The 19,051-nt window shown below is 37.4% G+C and overlaps 1 protein-coding gene across 1 annotated transcript; it reads left to right on the plus strand.

Annotated features, from left to right (window-relative positions):
* The first annotated feature begins 2,654 nt into the window (after positions 1-2,654).
* K441DRAFT_702062 (uncharacterized protein) lies at positions 2,655-6,770 on the plus strand. The gene is made up of 2 exons (XM_067653388.1): positions 2,655-3,545; positions 3,614-6,770. Exons 1-2 carry the CDS (start codon positions 2,962-2,964, stop codon positions 6,576-6,578), a joined length of 3,549 nt encoding a protein of 1,182 aa, XP_067510526.1. The 5' UTR covers positions 2,655-2,961; the 3' UTR covers positions 6,579-6,770.
* Positions 6,771-19,051: the final 12,281 nt, after the last annotated feature.

Genomic DNA, 19,051 nt, shown 5'->3' on the forward strand with positions numbered 1-19,051 from the left:
TTAACTAAGGCCTATTTATAATTACTAGCGGCTATAACGTTAAAGGGCTTAAAAGGGCAATTACTTAGTACTAGGAGACGGGCTCTAAGATACTAGGTTTAGTTAAGTCTTACCTTTAAACTACGGCTGAGTATTTATTAGGTTTATATATTACTACTACTATATACCCTATCCGGTCCGTACAGCTGCCGTTTTTTAACCTATTCCTTAGGCTATACTACCGTTACCTAAGGCGAGAGTAAACAGGACGTTTAGCTTACTAACCTTATCCTTATTAAACTAGAGAATAAAGGGCCTAAGCTAGACAAGCTAGCGCTGTATATAATTATATTAATAATATAGGGGAAGCAGAACTAGTACGGTAAGGTTAAGTATATAGGCTGTATGCGGAACACTAACCCTATCCTTTACCCTCTCTCTATAATAGCCTTCTACTTCTTTAACCACTAGGGTAAGAACGGCGCTAAGAGCTTTCTATTCTTTTAGTAGCTAGAGGACTACTATAACCTATATATTTTCCCTAGCAGTATTAAAGTACTATAATAGCCGTTAAGCTATTATACGCAGTTTAAATAGAATAAAAAAATGTTCTAAGGAGTAGGGATTTACTTAAAAGAGAAGATCTATAGCGCCTATAAGCAGAGCGTCCGGCACGCCAAGCTTAGCGGCGTTAAGGAGACCTAAATTAGATAGGCCGGACGCTAAAATACGGACGCGATAACGGGAGCCTACCTTAGCTACCTACCCTATACGTTTATATAGTCGATTACTAGCTTCCTAAAGGAAGGAAAGGGCTACTTTCTTTCCTACGCGCGGGAGGTGCCGAAGGAGGCCCTCTATTTAAAGATATAGCCTAAGACTAACGTCTAGCTAAAATATATAGAGACCTACTACCTAGATAGGGCCGATAATAAGGTTATATAGCTTAACCTTATAGGCTTAGGATTTCTACGCCTCCTTTATACGCTTAGGGTAATCCTATTATAGGACCTAGTAATCCTACGTAAGCAGTTCCCGCTCTACCCCCTATAAAAGGACTCCCTCTTTAGCTGCGAGGAGTACTAGAGGTTTATTATATAGGTAGAAAGCTTGCTAGCTAACGTAGTTATGTTAAATAAGCTAATAATGCGGAAATACTAGCCCGCCTATAAGGCCGTAGCTAAGCTAAGATATAAGGCCGCAATCTTAGAAATTAAAGGTGTTTAATTGCACGTGTATATAATCTTAAAACGCCTTAGTAAGATAAAAAGGTTATTAGTATTATTTGCACCTATACCTATATAGATCTAGTAAGGAAAGACGGGTATCTAAATAGGGCCTACGGAGTCCGTATATCCACCTTTAGGCGGGCCCACGCCGTCTACTATAACGTCTACTATATCCGCGCTACCTACTTAGCTATTTATAATATCCGCACCGCCTACTTAGCTATTTACTATATCCACACCCCCCGCTTAGCCAATACCCGTACCCCCTACTTAACTATCTACTATATCCGCACCCCCTACTTAGCTATCTACTATATCCGCACCGCCTTTACTAGCGTAGGCGCAAGCAGATACTTAACTACCTCTCCTATTTATTCTTAACCTATAGGCGCCGCTAAGGAAATATAAGATGCTTTAGGGCGGTAATTCGGTGTTCTAGCTTTAGGCTAAGTAGACTTTAGGGCTAGCAGGTAGGCCGTTAATTAAAGCTCTTAATTACTGCTAGGGGGCATACTAGTGGGTTAACGGCGAGGCTATATTCTATAGCTGTCGCCGTAGAATAATTAAGGATATAAGACGGCGCGTAGAAGACGGTATAGTAAGAGATAAGAGATAGGCTATTAACCAGCTGGAGTAGCTGCGAGGCTGGCGTTCTTTAGATTAGCTTTATAAGAATATTTAATTACTAGCCCTTAGGGCGGGGGGGAGGGAAAGGGAGGGAAAGGCTCCGTATTAAGCAGTATATATATATATATATAATACTATCTTACTATAGGACTACTATAGTAACTAAGACGCCTTAATATAGGATTACTATAGTAACTAAGACACCTTAATATAAGACTGTACTATAGTAACCAAGACACCTTAATATAGGACTATTGTAGTAACCAAGACGCCTTAATATAAGACTATACTATAGTAACCGAGACGCCTTAATATAGGACCATACTACAGTATCCGAGACGCCTTAATGTAGGACTATACTCTAGTAACCGAGACGTCTCAATATAGGACTGTATTACAGTAACTGAGACGCCTTAATGTAGGAGTAGAGCGCGTTTAGGTGTTGTAAATTCAGAGCAACATTACGCGACCGTCTAGAAGTACCGATCTAACATATATTATGTACCTTTTCGCCCAAAATCGCGTGCGAAGGTACTTGGGGGCGGTTGCTGCGCGACCTCGTGCGGGGTTCGGGCGCGTTATCAGCAGGGGTGGCCCTAACCTCGTATTAACCCGGGTCGTAACCGCGCCAAATCAGCCCCCCCGATATGTGATAGGTAGTGCCAATGCTGTCTTGGAGCCTTCCAGGCTACAGCCTTGTGTCTCGGCACAGCACCGGTAGTCGGTTACACTGAGCCTTGGTAAGGCAGATAGGGTGGCCCAAGCGCGCAGTAGAGGACAGCCATTTTAATAATTAATTTCTTTGTACAGAAATACATCCAGCTGCAAGGCTGAAACCGCTAAGACAACTCTAACTGCTAAGCCTCAGCCGGATCAGAGTTGCAAACTTCTATCAGTCCTTGAAATTGCTCGAACATTTCCCTTACTGTTCCAATCCTTTTAGTCACCCAGAAGTTGTGAAAATTTTCAACTTCTGCTTCAAGCTCCTAGCATCTAGCTCCTCTAGCCTCAAGTGAATACGCAATAGGAGAGCGCCTTCTCGCCCGAAAGAGCCTTCAGGACCTCACATCACCGTACGTTACAGCATTGTCCCGCCATCTGATTGCTGTTATAGAGATAATAAGTCATGGCTGGAAACTTCCAATTTGGCGTAGTTTCTGGACAAAACCAGAATGTCGCAGCCCTAGCAAACTTCAACATCGATTTCTCAATTGTCAAATTTGCCGCACCACCGGAGTACAATGAGATTGGGCTCGCCATCTCACCCAAACGGAGAACGGAAGCCGAGGATGGACATATCCATACTGTAGCAAGAAAGCTGGCCCTTCTCCTCTGCGATGACCTCCCCGAAATTCCTAATCTCGTTAGAGCATACGGGATCCGCGCGACGGAAATCGCAAAGGATCCCAGAGTCAATCCAAGAGGTACATCCTTTGATGGGGCATTTCAGGAGCATATCGGGATCGATGGGACTTCTCTGTGGGCATCGGCAACATCAGGCAAAGGTGCCGTGGCTGTACATCTCCTCGCTTGCATGTTGTCTCGGATGTGGAAAGGACGGGCTACCGCAATTTGGACGGAGATGGTTGCGAAGAGGAAAGCCATGCTCCAGGAACGGCTCGCAGGAGACAAGTTTAGTTTAGACGAGGTTACAGCGTCTGCTATACAAATAAGTAGAGATCAGCTGTCGGAGTGGGATGCTAGTGCCAGGTGAGCATTAACATGGAGCTTCAGCAAATGCAGGTTGCTTGTCAAAAAATCTAATGCCAAATATGTAGGGCCTGGCTGGAAAGCGCGGACATCGCGCTCTCTTGGAGGCAGACACAAGCAAGGCTCATCCTAGACAATCTGGGTATAGAGCTCCCATCTGGTCCTAATGTCTACAAAGTCGTCATGAAAGCCTGGAAAGTAGCCCTGCAATTTATGGAGAATATAGTCATCGGAATGCCGCAAGCGGTTAAAAGTGGAGAGGTTTTATTGGCTTTATCTTCATGGCACCTGTACCCAGATCTGGAAGTTCTCTATGGCCATACCCAGAGCATCAAGCAGAACGATCCATTAATAGCCCGCGGAGGAGTCGTAACCATAGGACTCCAAAATCCGAATATAGACGATGAATTTGGTATATTATGGTCGCTACCGCTCTCACATCTCCAATATTATGGGAAGCCCGTGATGGCCACTGGCTCGATCAACACGCAATCCTCTAGAGTCACAATGGACCAGCTTTTACTAGTTGGATTTGGATGCGTTACCAATAAATGGGTCACAGGTATCCAGGGTACGACTGCCTGTGCAAAGTTACTGCTAGCACTCCAAAGGGCCCTAGATAATCGAGAACCTCCTGGATGGCTCAAGATGCTGTTTAATGTGGCAGTTACATATTTGGAATCTACTGGCAAATCCAGGGAGGATGCTGACCGTCTCATTTCATTTGGGCGAAGAAGGTGTCCTACTTTTCTCGCCCATGCGGAGGCGACTATTCCAATTGCACTCGGTCTCACGAGACCGGAAGCATTCATTGGGCTCCTTCAAAACTCCGAGGCTAAGATAAAATGGCTGCGGAAGAGGTTTAATGGTCAAAAAAAAAAAGTGCAGGTAAAGAGAGCGCAATACAAGACCATCGATCTTGAGCTTGCTTTGATCCGCTACCCCTCAGACCCACACGAAGTTGCTCATTTGAAGATGAACGAGGACGACTATATGCCACTTCACCATCATCCTAAGCACCCAGATTCCACATGCAGTGTTTATCCTGCGACCCATGAATGGGCAAGCCTAGCTCCGGTTTATAAAGATGAGAAAGGGCAGTATTGTCATCGGCGGTGGTTAAGCACGCTTGCCAAGAGAAGAATGTATCACAAAGGAGGATACGAGCCATTGCCTTCTGTTACTTTCAAAAGGTGCGCGCAGCTGAAGGAAGAAACGGGCGAAGACTGCGGATTTGTTTTCGGCAACAATAGTGGAGGGGACATTGTCTTCGAGGAAGCCAGAGAGAAGGGCAAGATGACGGAACAGAATGCTGACACGGCCGTCAAAGAATACAAATGGCTGAAGTGGCAGCAAAGTCACCCTAAGGTTTCGCCAGTGCCGCTGTTGCTCGGGTACCAGCTCCCAGAACGACCAATACGAGACCTTGATGCCTCCGGATTTGGTGTCTGGGGTGCAGTTCCCCACTTACGAACCATGGGTAACGATGGGGAGGCAGGCTTTTGGACTCGATATCGACGCGACTCAAGCACCGAAATGGCAACAACAAGCTCCATTTGGGAATTCCTTGCTCGCCCACTATCTCTCGCAGCAAGATCTTTGAATCACTCGGCTAATTTGGAAAAGGAAAAAGAAAAAATTGCGAAGGTTATAAGTTCTGAGTTAGATTCCAATCGCGCTTTCAGGAACGTGAGTTGGCAGATACCTGTCTTACCGCAAAAAAACAGCCCGACACGCGATGATTACGCCCACGTCCCCCCAAGAGTCGTTGCACCTGGGATGAGGCCTACCGATCCCGATACTACGGCCAATGGGACCCAAAATTTTACTCCAACCTGGGACTGCATGGACTCTGACTGTAACTCTGACTGCTGGTACAAGTGGTATATTCCGACGACACCAAATGATGACAATCTTTCTCAGAGCTATCTTCAAGTCTTTGCAGGACTTGGCGGGGTTGATGTCTACGTTCCAGCTAGAGAAGGGTCGGATGCTGTTAGACTCTCGGAATTACTTGATTTATCCTTAGTAGAAGTCATTGAAGCGTTAGAAGACGAAAGTGTGAATGGGGATGCTCTACTGCAATATCTCAAAGGAGACTTAGGAAAATATATTGATTCTTCGGTCGGCGATCCACACGACTGGGTTAAGTCGTTGAACGCTTTAAAGTTTGCCCTCGAGGTTTATTCGAACTTTCCGGATGCTCATGTGGAGCTCTCCATAACAAAGAGCACCATACACGATTACTATTGGTCTAACCCGACCGGTGAAACCTTTGGACACGCTCGATCCCTCTCTTGCATAGCTGCATTTGAATCCGGGGATTTAAATATTCACCCAAAGGACCTCAAGGACGTAATGGCCATATCTGCTGGTAGCTCACTCTATATAACACAATTTCTCTGGTCTGATCCTTTATCACCCTCACCTTCGAATATTATCCGTCGATCCATCGGTAACGTCGGGAAACGGGGAATAGCTTTCCTAATCTCCCCCAAAGATCCAAGTATCAAGGAGCCAGGATATGATAGCTGGCAGAGTGTGCAGCATAATGAATTTGATGGGAAACTTGAGGACAACTTCCCAGAAACATCATTACATCTGTCATTCACCGGTTACGAGCTTGCGCTGAACATAGGTCAGCATGGTCTTAGAGATAAAGAGGTCTACTACCTTCAGGCAGTTGTACAGGCATACGAAAGGGGTGTATGGGTGGCGGATCTGGATGTTCTCGATGCGATAAACAATAGCGTTAATTTATATACCCCAAGGAAATGTCATCACACGCCAGGAGAAGCCAGGAATATAAAATTTAGACCTGTTACTTCTATAGATTGCTGGGCAGAGCTGCTCGATCCGCCAGAAAATCTGTCGATTGTAAGAGCAAAAGGCAACTGGCTGGCGCGTCTAGCAACTGCTGTGGTGGCGATACAGAAAGGGAGAACTGTTTTGCTTGCATCGGGGGAGGTCTGCTGGGCCTGCGTCCCGTGTGGTTCAAATTGCTATACTTCGTCGTTGACGATAATATGTTAGTTTTTCACCAGTAATGCACCTCAGCTAGAATGGTACATTTTTTAATCATCGTGTAAAGCGTTTTCATTGCTAGTCAAACAATATCGTTTATGTAGGCTGCCAGCACTCCGTATTTAAGTTCTACGAGCAAGGGGATGTCACGGGAACCACCCGCGACACCTAGTAATACTATAACGCTAAATAGCGAGAAGGCTAGAGTATAGTCTAGTTTATAAACTACTTAAAAGAACTAGAAGATAATATACCCTGCTTAGATCTATAGGATAATACTATATAACTTTACTAGCTACTTACTAAGTTATAACTTAAGATTTAACAGGTTATATAGGAGAAGGGCGAAATTCTTACCTTTTAAGAAAAGCTTATCTCTAAAGCTACTCGGATTAAGAATGCTAAAAGAGACTATCTAGGTAAGTGAAAGGAATGAGACGCTAATAATAAAAAGCGTAGGACTAGACCTAGCTTTAATAATAAGGGCAGATTTTAACCTAACTACTTTACGGAAGAATAATATAAGTAGGCTTTAAAGCCTTAGAGTAACGCTAGTTAGCCCTAGAATAATAATAGGTAAAATCCTAATTTAAATAAGTAGAACTAAGAGTTACGCGTTTGTTATAACTGCGGTAAAAAGGGCTATATAAAGCGCTTCTACTAGTAAAAAAAATAAGAGTTAGATTAATTGGGAAAAGAGAAAGCCTAGTAGATTTTTACTCCCTTATACTAGGCTAGTAAGAGAAGAAGGGAGTAAGCTACTATATAGTTATTTCTGTCTTTATTTAAGTTAATAATAAATAGGTAACACGAGACTGCCTTATAGACAGTAGCGCGACTATAGGGTTTATTTCTTAATTACTAGTAAAAGAATTAGATTTAGACCTTAGCGACTTATAGGTACGTACTATTTAAAGTATTAGAGGCTACTAGATTCTATACTATAGGGAATAGGCTTTTTTTATGGCCAGCTAGAACCGCAATAGTCTATAGAATACGTAGGAAATGCGCTTCTATACTATAAAAATTAAGAAGTATAATCTTATTTTAGAATACCTATAGCTTTACTAAGTTAATCTAAATATTAATTGGCCTTTAGCCTTATATTAATATCGGAAGTCTTAACCGCACATTATAGTTAAAGATTAAAAGACTTTCTTAAACTATATATAAGAAGAAGGGTGGGTATATACTATATATACTACTTTTAACACTAAGAATAGGGATATAGGATATTTATTTTTAGATATCCGGCTATACGTAGTTAAGGAACTAGAGATTCTATAAAAATATATAGACTTAGAGGATGTTTCTAATAAGGAGGCTATATAAACCTTATCTAACCCTATATTAGTTAAGTATAAAATAAATATAGAGGATAAACAACCTCCTTTTAGACTACTATATAACCTATTAAAAAATAAACTAGCGGTATTACGTTAATATATAATAAATAATCTTTAAAGAGGATGGATTTAGCTCTTTATAAGCCTAGTAGGAGTACTAATTATATTTATACCTAAAAAGGATAAGACCCTTTACCTTTATATTAACTATTAGGTGCTAAATAAGATTACTATAAAGAATTACTACCTATTACCCTTAATAGGGGAGCTTATTAATAGGCTGTTAGGCGTAAAGATATTTATAAAATTATATCTAAAAGATATATACTATTAAATCCGGATTAAAGCCAGTAATAAGTAGAAAATAGCGTTCTAAATATAGTACGGCTACTTTAAGTACCTAGTAATACTATTCGGGCTTACTAACGCACCAGTAATATTTTAGGCCTATATTAATAAGGCATTATTAGGCCTATTAGACATAATATATATAGTCTACCTTAATAATATTATAGTTTACTTTAATAACTATAAAGCATATACACACCACGTATAAATAGTACTAAAAAGACTGCGGGAATATAAGCTCTATATAAACCTAAAAAGGTATACGTTCTATACTACTAGCATTAATTTTTTAGGCTTTATTATTAGCGTTAATAGAGTATTAATAGAGAAAAGTCGGGTGGACGCTATTAGGGAATAGCCCTACCCTATAACATTTAGAAAAGTATAGGTTTTCTTAGGCACGGCAAACTTCTACTAAACGTTTATTATTTACTATTTATAAGTAATACTCCTAATTACTAACCTACTAAAAGGATTTAAGAATGGCAAGAAGTTAGGACCCTTTATATTTAGAGAAGCTACTAAGTAGCAGGCTTGTTATTCAATCACCCAGGTTTCAATATTGAATTGAATTGAATGCCAAGTCTCAATCAATTCAATCAACTGAGAGCTCGCTGGCTTGGCAACTCAATCAATATAGAGGTTCTAGTTGAATTGAATTGATTGATAAATATTGAATCTTTTAATATTATATAGAAATATGCTGAACATAACATATAATAATGCTTTAAACCTTATTGTTCTTAGACCCCCTTACCAAAAAAGGGTTACCCGAGCATTACTCGTTGTTTACACTATCACATTATCGCCGGGATCTTGACAGGTAAGAAAAGTTTTATAACTAGATTTGCCCACCAACAATATCAATTCTATTACCACTATGAACAGGGGGTACACAACAGGATAGTAACTCAACACTATGCCAAGACTCGCGATAGACCTATATTAACGGCAGGAGCGACGGAAACGACGGTAGAAAGCGATTCGGGCGCCGCCAGGTAGGCCCCCCTGCATCAACACTATGCCGAGACTCGTGATAATTACTAACTACTACGTAGTTGCAATTAATTGCAATCGTTTCAATATTGAATCAATCAATTCAATTAACCGAACCTTCTGCTTACAAAGCTTTCAATTCAATCAATTCAAGGCCTCAATTGAATTGAATTGATTGAGTAACAAGCCTGCTAAGTAGGCTATAGACCGGTTAAAGGATTTATTTATATCGGCGCCTATCCTAATACACTTCTACTAGGAGCTATATATATACCTTAAAACAGATATATCTAGCTTTGCCTTAGGGGAAATTATATCTTAATTAAAAGACAAAAAATAGCATTCTATAGCGTTTTAGTTAAGGAAAATAACCTCTATAAAATAGCGTTATATAATGTATAACTAGGAGCTACTTGTAATAATTACAGTAATAAAGCACTAGCGATATTATTGTATAAGAAGTAATTACCCTATTAAAGTCTTTATAGACTATAACAACCTAAAATACTTTATAACTATAAAGGTATTAAGTGGTTAATAAGCTAGATAGGTAAAGACACTATTATAGTATAACTTTAAAATTATATACCGCCTAGGAAAGATAAATTCCGCTAATAGGTTATTAAGACGTTTAAATTATAAGATAGAAAGGATCTAGGACAGTATAGGGGAAATAATCCCCATATTATAAAATTTGCCTAGAAAGAAAGAAGACTCTTTCCCTAAAACTATAGAATTTTATAGTAGGGTAGAGGTCCCAGCAATACAGCTACAAAGTACTATAATTATAAAGCCGTAGGATATAGTTACGGACTAGGTTATAGGCTAGGTAGATATTATAAAGTTAGCATACCCTAAAATTAGTAAGAATTCTATAGAATGTGCTAGGGGTATTACGGCACCTTTAACTTAACAGCATATTAGCTACGAGTATTTAGATCTAAGGGAAATAGGTAAAATACCTATTTGTAGCGTAGCACACTATATAACAGTAGGAGAATTTACTAGCACTAATAGTTTAAAACGTCTCGTACTATGCCTTATATTTATAATAGTGGTAGATAAAATAGAAGTAAGTGACCTATATAAAACCTCTTAAATCTTCTTCTTTAAGTATAATAGAGGAACGCCTTTATTTTTAGGGAGAGGTAGAAAGATATAGTAGAGACTAACTTAGCTAGATTTATTAAAAAGCTATAGCAGTAAGACTAAAGAGGTTTATTACGCTTTAAGGGTGCTATATATATCCTAAAGGACTAAGCAGTTTAAGATAAAAAATTTAAGGTCTTCTATAATAACCCTTTTAGGGGTTACTATAGTGCTAACAGAACCCTTAAGGCTATTTAAAGGAAATACTTTTAGGATAGAATATCTAAAGAGATTAAGGACTATATATTAAGATATAATACGTGCTAAAGGGTATAGATATCTAGACATTACCTATACGGTAAGTTATTAGTGCTTTCTATTAGAGACCTATATTAGAATTAATAATAGATTTTATAATAGGCTTACCCCCTACTAAAATAAGAATGGGAAAGGTTGCTAATACTATTTTAGTAATCGTTAACAGATATATAAAGTTTTTAGGGTACTTTACTATTATAATAACAATTATAGTAGTAGAATTGGTAGACCTATCTTTAGAACGGTAGCTCTCGTTTAGTATGCTAAGGGGAATTATATCTAATAGAGGTACTATATTTAAAAGCGCATTCTAGTCTTTATTCTATCTCTTATTAAAAATATAACAAAAGATAAGCATTACCTTTTACCTATAAATAGATAGGCTAACAGAGCGTCTAAATACGTTATTAAAACACTACCTCCACTGCTATATTAATTATTAATAGGATAATTAGATATTATAGTTAGCTTTAGCGCAATACGTATATAATATAAGTATCTATAGTAGTATAAAAATAACCCCTTATAAAGTATTGTTTAGGGTAAAAGCAAATAACTTATAAAACGTTAAGGACATTATTCTTAAAAGGGAGGCACCGGCAGTATCTAAAAGAATTAAGTAAATAAGAATTTACAAAGAAGAACTTAAAAAGTACTTACTAGACGCCTAGGCTATATAAAAAAGGTACTATAACTGTTGGTAACACAGGGGAAATCACCAATACTACTCGAGTAGATACAGTGATGGAAAAGCTTATTGTATTAGATAGGGGAGGGTGAGGAACCTAAGGTTCCTCACCGCGCTAGTGCCACGACGGCACATGACGGCAAGTTGCCTCACGTGACGGCAATTTGCCGCACGTAAGGGCAAATTACCTCATTCCCAACACTAGCAACTCTTCTTTTTATAGTTGCTATTTATATACAAACAGACCATATGCGATAATACAACAGTGGGTAGAATATAGTAGACTTTAGCAGGTAATATGCCTTATTCTACTAACCCGGACTTCTACTAGCTAATTACAATTTTCTATACCCGGTATGGAAAATCGCTATTAGCTCGCTTACTACTAGCGCCTTAGCGGCCCTCGCTATATCTTTTACTCCCTCTTAACCTAACCTTTAACTCGTATATATAGAGTATTTATATTAACAAACGTCTCTAGCGCCTTATTTAGGTTTGCCTTTATTATCACATCTACTAGGTTATCTTAGCTATTAATCTATTAAATCTTAAAGAGTTCTTAACGCTCGTAAGATTGCCGTAGTGCTATAATATTAATTATAAGGCGCTTCTCTTTTGTAGTACTAAGCTTAACTAAACACTTATAGAGGGAATATAAGTCGGTATATACGATTATAGGNATAANNGGAANTTTAAGTNNATCTATAATTATCTTTANGNTAGTTNCNATTGNAATTGCTATATTAACTCCGCCGACTATTTTATATATCTCTAACGCTAGAACGCTTTAAGTAATACGCTTACTCTTAGTTAAGCTCTAATAAATAAGATTGCCGTAGATTATGAAGTTATTCTCTCCGATAGATTCATTTGCGATAATAATCTTATATCCTAGCTAGGAGCTAAAATCTTTATTATTTATAAACGACCTATTAATAAACACGAAGAGCTTAGCGGTGGGAAGATTAATAGGTATATAGAGTAGTCCTTAATCGAGATGGTTTATTTACTAGGAAAGACGCTTATTTAGGGCAAGAATGTCGTCCTTAGTTAGTTTCTGGTGTTAAGCGGCAATAGAGAGATTAAAGGAAGCCTTAGGTTAATAGATAGAAGCAATATAAGCTCCGCGAGCGCGTTGCTCCACGTATCCTTGCTTTAGAGAATTAACGTTAATAACGTTAATCTTCTTACCTTAACCCTTCTGGCGTAAAGTAATAGAATCCTCGTTTAGGGAGAGGATGCATCTATTAAAGAGTAATGGTGTTATTAAACTAAGTCTTTCCTTTAGCTTTACTATAAGATTTGCCTTTACTAGCTCGTCTTCTTTAAGAGCTAAGAATTAGTCGTCTCCTAAGATAATTATATTATTGGTTTATATACCAACGATTCCAAATAGGGTTCCCGTAGTTATAATAAGGAAGTAGGGATTAAATATAGAAGTAGTCATTAAAAGCTTCTTCTTATGGTGCTTGCTGTAGGTAGCCTACCAATAGGTTTCTGCCTCTGCGATTCCGTATAATGGCTTAAGAATAACCATAATTGTATCTTCGGGATATTGGTGGCGAATTTATTCTAAAAGATATGCTAATATTAAGCGCTAAAGGTGCGTCTCTAATTGGGTATAGGCTTAAGTGATATCTTATAAATAAACTGCCATTTCATTCTTTATTAAGGAGGGAGCTAGTACAACAATAACTCGCTAACTAGCTCGTTAAATTATAGGGGATTACGTAAGGATTACCTCCTTACTATTATCGTTGTAACCTTAGATAATAAGCCTTAATTTCTTAAATAGGGCGTTAGTAGCTTTACCCTTAATCTTATTAACTATTTTTAACTTAAAGATGCGAACTCCATTAAACTTGGTAGGGTCGTACTTCTTAAATTTAAAGACTCCTCTTAAAATAAGACCGTCGATCTCTTGTTTGTCAGATGCTTAAAAAGGAGCTCCTAAGGTTATAATATGGCCTTCCTTTTGGAGCTATTTTACGAGCTCAAAGTTAGCCTTCTCTTTAGCTGTTATAAAGGCCATTAATAACTCGTCTCTACTCTTAATAGCGGTAATAAATTGCTCTTTAAAATTAACAAGGTATTAGCGATTTCGTGATCCTTTCGGGCGACCTTTACCGCGTCATGGTTACGGTACATCTGCTGCAATTATATTAGAATTATAGTCTCCTTCTAGAGTACGTTAATCGTAGTTCTCCTCTAGGGTATCCTCTAGGGCATTCTCTAGGGAATCCTCTAGGGCATCCTATAAAGGCTTATAACTGTTATTTCTATAATAGGGCTTAATAACGGTTAAACGGAATTAAGTAGGTCTATAGGGCATTTAAAGAGTATAAGTTTAACTATTACTTATAATAAGTTTATATGGCCCTAACCATCCTCCCTTCTTACGCTATACCTATACTTTAGATTAGAGAGGCAAATTAAGCGTAGTTAAGGTATTTAGGCCATTTCTTATTCCTAGTGCGTCGTTGACCTAGCGCGTGGCGTAGATACGTCGCACCTCTTTTATTACCTTGCGAATAGCCTTAGCTTATTACACAATGGAGGGAGATAGTAGAGAATTGTTAGTTATTTGAGGGTAAGCGCTAAAGACTAGTAATGTAGGTATAAGTCCATTTAGACCAGCGGAATCGTTAACAGCCTTAATAGCCATCTGTAAGATAAGCTCTTTGCTAGCATCCTCTAGTTCTAAAGAAATAATCTTATATACTTGGCGTAATAGCGTATAATATTGTTCCACTTTTTTAACGCTATTATATGCCTTAACAGGGACTTCCTTAACCTTAATTACTATTGCCTTTGCTTATTACCAAAACTCTATAGATAAGAAGTTCCTTCCTATATTATAAATAACTTGGTTAGGGGGTCCTAGGTAAACATTAATCTAGTATAATTAAAGAGTATCCTATGCGTTCCTAGCTAACATATCCCTTAGAAAACGTACGGCTTAGAAGGAGGTTAAGAAGTTAATAACTTAGAGTACTGGCTTGCCGCTAAGATATATAATGTCAATAATAATACAGAAGTTAAAGTTGTAGTTATCTTTAAGGGTAAACTTAAATTGGCCAGGGGACTTCTGGTTTATTTAACAGTAATAGTAGTACTTTATAAGATGCTTAATTATCTTAACCTTAACCTTATAACCTGCTCGCTAAAGAACCCTAAGCAGTTAGTGGACGGATAGGTGACTAAAATAATAATGTAGTTGGCGTAGCTCTAACTCGGTTAAATGGCTCTAGGTAATGCTCCTTTCTAGCTATTAAAGGAGCAATTAAGGGTGACCCTACTTATATACAACGGGCACCTAATTATTTCCCTAGATAAGCACGTTCTTAAGGTTATTAAGCTTAACGCCTAATCTATCTATATCTTGGATGCAGAATAGGAACGGGGTATTCGCGGGAATAATATAAAAAGTGATATATCCTAATGGGGTTTGGACCTTAATTGTACCAAGAGAGATTATAGTACCCTTGCTAAAGCGGATTGTATATTAGCCTACCGTTAATTAGTTAATCTAAATAGATCTATTAAGCTGCTAAAGGGCTTAAACTTAAGGTTCTTCTACTATAAATACTCCTGCGGCTCTAGTATCTAGTATAATACTATAGAAGACGTTCGCTGAGTATCTATTGTTAAAGAAGAACACGGAACTTTCCTTTGGCTTATTAAAGATATCTAACTTTATAACAGAATGGAGCGTAGATTGGTTATTAAGGATAGCAATGGTTTATATGCTATTTACCTTACTATACTCAGTGAAGTATTAGTTAGAGGAGTAGTCCTTAATTTCTATATCTATAAGGAGCTGTTCGGCCTCGTTAACCTCACCCTTAAGATCTTCTATACCTTTATATTGAACCAGGAAGCTTTAAAAGTAGGCCGTAGTAACTTTATAATTTCCAATGTTTCGTATACTCTGGCGGAACTTGTTATATGCCTCCTTTCGTCTATTAAGGGGGTGCCTGGTTAACTAGTAATTTAGCTTCTTACAAACGTAGCACTTCTTCTAACAATTGCTCCGAAATAAACCTCTATAATTACCTTGTGGTTAACGTTAATCGTACCCTCTACTATATCCCCTACCGCGGCCACTATATATTCGATTAGTCCAGTTATAATTGTGTTAGTTGGTTAGGTTAATTAAAGTAGGTTAGGGTTAGGTGTTAAATTGCTATACTTCTTAAGAGCGCAGAGCTGTGCCAATAGAGGATCTTAATTAGGCATATACTCCTTTATAAGTGTTTATAGGATTAAAGAGAGTAAGGTTACATTCTTTAACACCTTAGCATGCGCTAATAACTTAATTATATAGGCTAAAGTCCTCTTAATATAATTCGGATAAACCATACTAAATCGTCTAAAGTTAATTAAAGAGCTTTTAAAGACAATCGAGCCGAGAGACACCTAGGTTTATAGCAATAATTCTTAAAAAGGTAGTCTCTCTCCACTCCGACATATACTGCTGCTTATTCTCTTCTATTTTAAAGTGGCATCTTATCTTATATATCATTTGGTTAAAATTATATCCTTTTCCTACTAGACGATTATAATAGAAGGTACTAGCGCGGCCCTTAAGTATAACGGAATAGGCGTTATAATATTAGTTAGGTTCCAGTCTAACCTTCTAGTAACAGTTATAAAAGATACGCAGCTTTGAATTGAGGATATTATACAGTTCCCCGCTAAACTTCTTCTTTTGGTCCGAATAGAGCTTCGTAAGCTCTATAAGCATCTTTAAAGTGCCTTTAAGCGGTATTAGGCCACGTTAAAATTGCATTAAAGATTAAGGTGGGGATTGCTTTATAGGCTGCAGTGGAGATATAGAGCCCGATAGAACACGGCGTAGTACCTAGTCTTGCTCTAGTAGAGTTTGAAGGTTATTAAATCGCGAAGTAAGGGGGTCTTGCGCTTACTCTAGAGCAATGGAATTAGAATATGTCTCTGTTAGTGTATCGTTTAAATTCTATTGTAAGTTAAGCTTCCTTATAGTGCGTAGTTAGTGCTTAATTTCTTATAGAGTCTATTTATGCTCTTCTTTTGCGTTAATAATATACTCCTAAATATTATCTTTAATAGCGCCCCCATCTATAGGGACAAATACTCCGTTCTCCTAAAGGAAGTTACGGAAGTTTTATACGATAACCTTTATCGCAAGAGCCTATGTTTCCTTTGTCTATTTAATAAAGTCCTCCTTTATATAATACCAAAGCACAGTATCATTGTATTCGCTGTCTTTATAGTATGCCATATAGTGTAGTAAGAATCCGTTTAGGTCCTGTTGTTCGGCATTTATAGGGTCGATATCTTTATGCTATATCTCTAGGTTAATGTCCTTCTCGTACTTCTTTAGGTAGGTTAACGCTATAATTAGTGTAGAATTAACGGGGTGTTATACGTCGAAGGTAGGTAGGGTTTTCGGTTTTGTAGAATCTCGTAGGTTTGCTGTTAAAAGGTAGGTAATTTGAGATATTGTTTAACGCGTTTCGGACGTTGATTTAGGACCTTAGGTTTAGTAACACTTCTAACCTAGAGTACTTAACTAAATCTTTGTAAATGTAATTGTTCTGCGTAATAGACGCAACTTGGTATCTCCTAGTACTTAGTAACACTTCTATTACTAGTTTTCCGTAAGTCTAAGGTAGTATAGTATCGCCGGGATCCATTCTATATAAGCGTATATGGCACCCCTGCACGAGACTATCTCTTCTATTAAAAACCTTGCTATTCTGTAGTTGACTGTGTATTTAACTACTGATTAGTGTTAGTAATATAGGGGAAATCACTAATATTACTTGAGTAGATACAGTGATGGAAAAGCTTGTTATATTAGATAGGGGAGGGTGAGGAACCTAAGGTTCCTCACCGCGCTAGTGCCACGACGGCACGTGACGGCAAGTTGCCTTACGTGACGGCAATTTGCCGTACGTAAGGGCAAATTGCCTTATTCCCGATAATAACAAAAAATATATACTAAAAGAATTTAAGATAAGAGACGAAGTCTTACTATTTATAAAAAATATTTAAATAAAAAGTATTAAGAAGAAGCTAAATTACTAGTAGCTTAAACCCTTTAAGATAGTTAGGAAAACTAAAGGAAATTAAGCCTATAAATTAGAATTGCCGAAATTATATTTAATATATCCTATATTTTATATTTCCTTACTAAAGCTATATTAGAGAAGAGATAGTACGGAACTACTACTACCTAGTAAAATTAATAGGGAACTAGAATAAAATATAGAAGACATTTTAAACTAAAAATAGCGCTAGAAGAAGCGCAAATTCTTAATCCGTTAGAAAGGATACTCCTAAGTATATAATAGTTAGGAACCTAAGGAGCACCTTTAGCTGGGATATAATATAGCAATTAAAACCTTCCTAAGGACTAAAGGTAAAGATTTAGTAACGGTTCTAGATATACTATAAATAAAACAATAGAGAAAACCCTGTAAATTAAAACCGTAAGGTTAAGTATAGGTATTAAAAACGGAAACGTTTTGCTATTATAATAGGGATCCTAGAACCCTATAAAAGGAAGCTTATAGAGATCTATAAAAGAACTACTAGGGATACTGTTTAAAGAAGACGCTGTTTAAGAATAAGTAGTAGCACTATAAGAAAAGGTCTTAGGGATTTAGAGGGATCCCCTAGGGATAAAAGAAGAGTATCTAGTCTAGTACTAGAGATATATAGTAGAGTTAATAGTATAAAGAGGAGCAAAAAGACAGCCTATAAAGAATTAAAATTTTTATAAAATTATAAAGCATCTATAGGAATACTACTCGTTTATTATATATGGGGATTATAGTAATATACTACCTTTATATAGATTGTTACTAAAGCTTAGAATAAAGGCATCCCTAAAGTATAAAGTTAATTCCTAATAATAGGGTATTTTAAAGGTACCCAAGAAGCACTATATAAAGCTATTTTATAATAATAAAAAAGAAAAGAACTAAATAATAATTTAAACACTAGTAGCAGTAACAGGAGCCTCCTCTTCTATCTTAACGTTATTATTAGCGGTATTATTAGCACTCCTATCCCTAGAAATATTAACACTTTTACTAATATTTTTCTTAAAGCGACGGAAACTAGAAGGACTAATATAGGTAGGATGTAACGGAACCTTATAGCAAGTACTACAATAAGCTCGTTAATGGGCTAGGTGTATAGGTAATGTAAATTAAAGTTAACAACGTAATAATAACTGGTGGAGTGGTTGCCTAATAGATTAACTCTAATTATATTCTAAGAATTACTATAAGGAAGGAACTATCTAGGTAGGGACTAAGGGTCCTTAAATATATAACTATACTCCTATAAAATCCTTCTTATACGTAATATACGTATTATATATAAGGTATATAAGTTCCTTCTATTCCTCTTATTTAATACATAGTATATTATATAACTTGCTTACTATTCTTTATTATATAGTTCTACCGGCTCTATTATAGACTATACTTATATTAACTAACTAGCTTCTTCTAACTCCTCTTTAAGTAGTTATAATATTATACTTAAAGCGTCCGTAATACTATCTCCCTCCTCTCTATCTTTATCCTTAAAGATTCTAAATATCTCTAAGTTGTTTACTAGAGGTATAATATCCGTCTAGTTAATTTAGTTAATATTATTGCTTATTATACCTAAAGCATCTTCTTCTTTATACGCGCAAT

Source organism: Cenococcum geophilum (genome assembly GCF_001692895.1).
Source record: "Cenococcum geophilum 1.58 unplaced genomic scaffold K441scaffold_1, whole genome shotgun sequence".
Classification (NCBI taxonomy): Eukaryota; Fungi; Ascomycota; class Dothideomycetes; order Gloniales; family Gloniaceae; genus Cenococcum; species Cenococcum geophilum.

What these genes read in the sequence shown, in the direction of transcription:
- K441DRAFT_702062 (XM_067653388.1), top strand. Translation starts at nt 2,962, where the DNA reads ATGGCTGGAAACTTCCAATTTGGCGTAGTTTCTGGACAAAACCAGAAT. An exon ending in GAGTGGGATGCTAGTGCCAG is followed by an intron (nt 3,546 to 3,613) that starts GTGAGCATTAAC and finishes CCAAATATGTAG; the next exon opens with GGCCTGGCTGGAAAGCGCGG.